General features: G+C 41.7%; 1 protein-coding gene across 1 annotated transcript; it reads right to left on the bottom strand.

Annotated features, from left to right (window-relative positions):
- Positions 1–331: 331 nt before the first annotated feature.
- Positions 332–3,355, bottom strand: LOC148271844 (uncharacterized). The gene has a single exon (XM_088240858.1). It carries the CDS (start codon positions 3,151–3,153, stop codon positions 1,534–1,536), a length of 1,620 nt encoding a protein of 539 aa, XP_088096984.1. The 5' UTR covers positions 3,154–3,355; the 3' UTR covers positions 332–1,533.
- Positions 3,356–4,388: the final 1,033 nt, after the last annotated feature.

Raw genomic sequence — 4,388 nt, 5'->3', positions numbered from 1 at the left:
CGAAAATGTAAGAAAAAAATAATAAAAATGAACTACGTCACAAGGTCTTTCCAATCAACCAATGATGGAGTGTTTTAATAGATTCCTGTTTCCATCTCACCAATTAGCAGAACTCATCGACTAGAATTTGTGACGTCACAGGCGGAGTAATTTCAAAATTACAAAACTTCAAAAAATCATAGCAAAAAAAAAATTCATAAAAATACAAAAAAAAAAATTGTCTTAATTTGACAGTCGATTAACAAATGATTTTTTTTTAACTGCTGAACTTTCTCATTGTTGGTCCAGTATTTGAAAACCAATAAATACATTTAAAAAAAAAACATTTGTGTTAAGTGGTAAAAAACATTTATTCAATATAATACATATTTACATTAAATTTAAGCAATGCTAGCTCAATTTATAACATTTACATAATCATCTTGGTTTATTATTTATAGGGCTCGTAATATTACAATAAAAACACATTTAAACATGAAAACGAATAATAAAAATACTGACAGCTACCAAAAATTAATTTTGTTTTTCAACATGACTTGGATAATAAATAAACCATATTGGAAAATATAAAAAAAACCACATGTCTTCATTTAACTATAGTAAAATTTATTTTATTAGTAATGCTTTGGACATCTTTGCATATAAAACGTGTTTACACTTACGTTTTTTAACAAATTTACTCGAGTTTTTCAATGTCATGTTTTTCACGGTATTACTCATTTTAGTTGCAATAATACACTACTCAACATTATTACCTAGTTAAATAAATGCAATTGTCTACAAATGTTTATATGCATAGTTGCAAATAGACTTCCTGTGTGTAATTTCTAGATCAAGGTAGTAAGTATAATAAAATTACGAATATTGTGAATTAAAGTGAAATCAATAGTTAGGTACAAAAAATATTTAGAGAAAAACAATATTTTGTCGTTACAAGACTACATGATTTCATGTCATGGTCACAATGCTTTAAAATGCTCTACTCGAAGTGCAACAAATCGTTTTATTTATAATAATATATGTCTTAGCAAGATTTCCTGGAAGTTTTCATAGATTTCATTTTGATTCAGTGAAAAAAAATACAAAAATCAACTTATTCATATTTTCTACATTCGTAGAAGTGAGTCTTACGAATATTCATTTTTTTAAATAAAAATACATAAATATAATAAATAACGATACAAAATGAGATTCGGTCGAGGTCAATGGACTACCAAAGGACAAGCGGTTATGGTTAATAGATTTGGCGAATGGTCAGTCAGCAGTTGGCACAGACTTTCATTGTTAATTATTATTACTTATAAGACTGACACTAATTTAAGAAACTTGCTACATTCTCACACAGTGATAAGAACTTTCACTTACACAGACAGGTGGAACGGAAATGGTCAATTTTGTAGCAAAAAATAACTGCTTAGATTATTTGAAAATAGACTCACTGATGCGTAGTAATATTTCAAAAATATAGGTAATTCGGAACAGAGTTTATTATCGTGTCACGACAGGTTATTATTATACGACGAAGTAATGGGTTTATTCCGGTTTAGGGGTTCCATCAGATGCGACTGCCGTGGATGGCGGAATTTCTAATGGAGTCATAGAAGTCGACGAATTAATAACGGCTGTCGTCGATGGAGTCGATTCCCCTCCATTAACTGTTGTCGACGTAAGGTCTGGATTTACGACAGTCGTGGTTGACGGGGTACTCAGTGGAATGACCTCTAGTGGTGGGTCAGGTTCATCGAACACGGTCCCATTTCTCGGCCCGTCCATGGTCGCGTTGTCCTTCGGGGCGAGGCTGGAGAGGGACTCGCAAGGAATATTCGTCTTGAACTCGGTGCCGTCCTTCTTGAGCACGCCGATTGTACAGTTCAGAGGACTGGCGCTGTCGGGAGTAAACACAGGAGCGGCGGAGCCTCCGGACAACTTGGCATCGGGAGAGAAGGACGAGGCGATTATGCATGGAATTAGTACAACGTCGCTATCGTTCGCGCTTGTCATGGTCAGGGTGCAATTCACGAGATCTTTCAAAATAGGATCATCCTCTCGAGGATGGGCCGGATCCTCTTTAGACTTAGGATCATCTTTGTTGTAGTAATGGTAATGATTTGTATTGTGACCCGATCTGGCGAGATTCCAGACGGCGAGACCGGCCAAAATGAGTCCAAATTTATTACCGCTTAAGAAACTCGATTTAGGCTTGCCATAGTATCCGCCGAAATTGTTACCGCCCCCGAACCCACCGAACCCTCCGTGCCCTCCGTACCCTCCGTACCCGGGCGACATTCCGCCGTACCCGGGCGCGCCTCCGTAGCCCTGAGGACTGTAGGGCGGTGGAGGCCCTTGGTTGTGATATCCTCCCCCGTGCGGATTACTGTTGTAACCCGGATACGAAGGATTATTCCCCGGGTACGCCGGTGGATACGCGTTGGCATTTCCCGCGGGCGAATAAGGAGTATATGGTGGAGGCTGCCCGGCGTTCGTTTGCGGAGGACGTACCTGGGATGGACCGGACCCCGAAAGACCATTACTAGCGGGATACGCGTGTTGCTGTCCCGCAGCTCCGGAGGCGCCGCCGCTCGAGGGGTAAGCGTGCTGTCCGGAAGCTCCATTACTCGCGGGATAAGCATGTTGGCCCGAGGCCCCCGAGGCGCCCCCGCTCGCGGGGTAGGAGTGCGCCCCTCCGGCTGCCTGGCCCGTCCCCGACAGACCGTTACTGGGCGGGTAGGCGTGACCGCCGGCGGAGCCCTGAGCCCCACCCGCCCCCGACAGTCCCCCGCTGGACGGGTAAGCTGGCTGGCTATTAGAAGGATAGCTCTGAGAATTTCCGGCCACTTCTTTCTTGACGGCCGTGTCCTTATTAACGTTCCACCCGATGGGTTGGTCCGACTTCTTGGCCGGCTGCGGGGCGGACGGTTGGGGCTTCTTGGCGGGAGGACTATTGTAGCCCGCGTAGCTGAGACTGGAGAGCCCCGTGTGGCTGAGGCTCTGCCCCGAGCCGGAGGGCTGCTGGGGCTGCGGCTGGCGCCTGCTGGAGCCCCGCGAGCCCTTGCTGCCCCCGCGGGAGCCGCCCCCTCGCGTCTTGCGGGGCTCGACCTCCGCCAGCAGCAGGCATGCCACCAGGACCACCAGTACAACACTGAACGACTTCATCACTCGCGCTCTACTGACCGACGTGGCTCCGCGAGACACGCACGGTTCGACACAAATATGATTAATGGAATAATAGGGCCGCTGCGGCAATTGTCTCGTTAGCGACTCCGACTGTGGAATACAGATACACAGAACGGACAGAAGGCACGAGAAGCGAGTGACGCGCAACTGAGGCCGACTGCCTCCTTCTCCGTCTGCTCGCCGCCCCCCCTTGCACTCGATTCCCCGCACCCACTAACCAGTAACCAGTAAGCCACTTACCTCCCCCCTATGCCTACCTACACCGATAGTTCTCGCTCTATTGAATAATGAGTTTGTCGTTTGTTTACCTTTAGTTCAAAGAAGTCAAATAAGTTATGTTTACCGACGTCAGATAACACCTCGTTATGTCAATATCTAATCACCTCGGAGCTGACGAAATTATAAATTAAAGGAATGTCAATAAATAACATGACGTGTGTATTTTATAAATCTGATCTTAACTTAAGATTGAAAACAAAATTAGCCCCATATTCAAAAGAGCTGAACTGTGGGAAATACCAATATAAATAAAGTATTATCAGTGATATTGATTTCCGAGAACTGTGGAATGTGTGCTTACATGTAGATTAAAATTTATTGACACGTTCCTACTCGATACGTAATGTACAATGCACATAATATCGTTTTATTTATCCTCGCTGCATAAAGAGCACTCTCTGTAGGCACTATTTTAGGAACATACCTAGCCTCTAGCCACTATTCCAACCACTAAATAGTAATGAGGATAAGAAACTCACCCCTTTTAACTAAGCGGTCGTAAACATCAAACTAGACTTCACCCTAACAGAGTAAAAACCATAAAAGGTATTTTTGCATATTCTTCCATTTTTTATACATTAAATTAATTTTTAATACTTTTCTCTTTTTGCCATATTCACCTAAATCGACAGTTATTTTTATACATTGTTTGTTATGTTTTGCTATTTTTTACAACATTAAAAAATATATATATAATTCTGCTTTTGATTTTTATTTATTCATTTTTTCTCTCTTTATTCACATTATGCAATTTTTCTTAATGTTCGTTTAATTTTACTACTTGACATTACTATTGCAAAAAATGTACATTCACTTTCTTGCAACATTTCTTTTATTTTCATATTCCGCATGCATTAAATTAAAAAAATATTGTTATCTTCACAAATCAAATACAATAATCCGTAAATATCTAATTGAATCAATGTGCATTATTT

The sequence above is a fragment of the Micrasema longulum genome, unplaced genomic scaffold, assembly GCF_059751315.1.
Source record: "Micrasema longulum isolate JH-2025_06_02 unplaced genomic scaffold, ASM5975131v1 h1tg002625l, whole genome shotgun sequence".
NCBI classification, from domain to species: Eukaryota; Metazoa; Arthropoda; class Insecta; order Trichoptera; family Brachycentridae; genus Micrasema; species Micrasema longulum.
This window is presented reverse-complemented; position numbering and strand designations above follow the sequence as displayed.

What these genes read in the sequence shown, in the direction of transcription:
- LOC148271844 (XM_088240858.1), bottom strand. Translation starts at nt 3,153, where the DNA reads ATGAAGTCGTTCAGTGTTGTACTGGTGGTCCTGGTGGCATGCCTGCTG.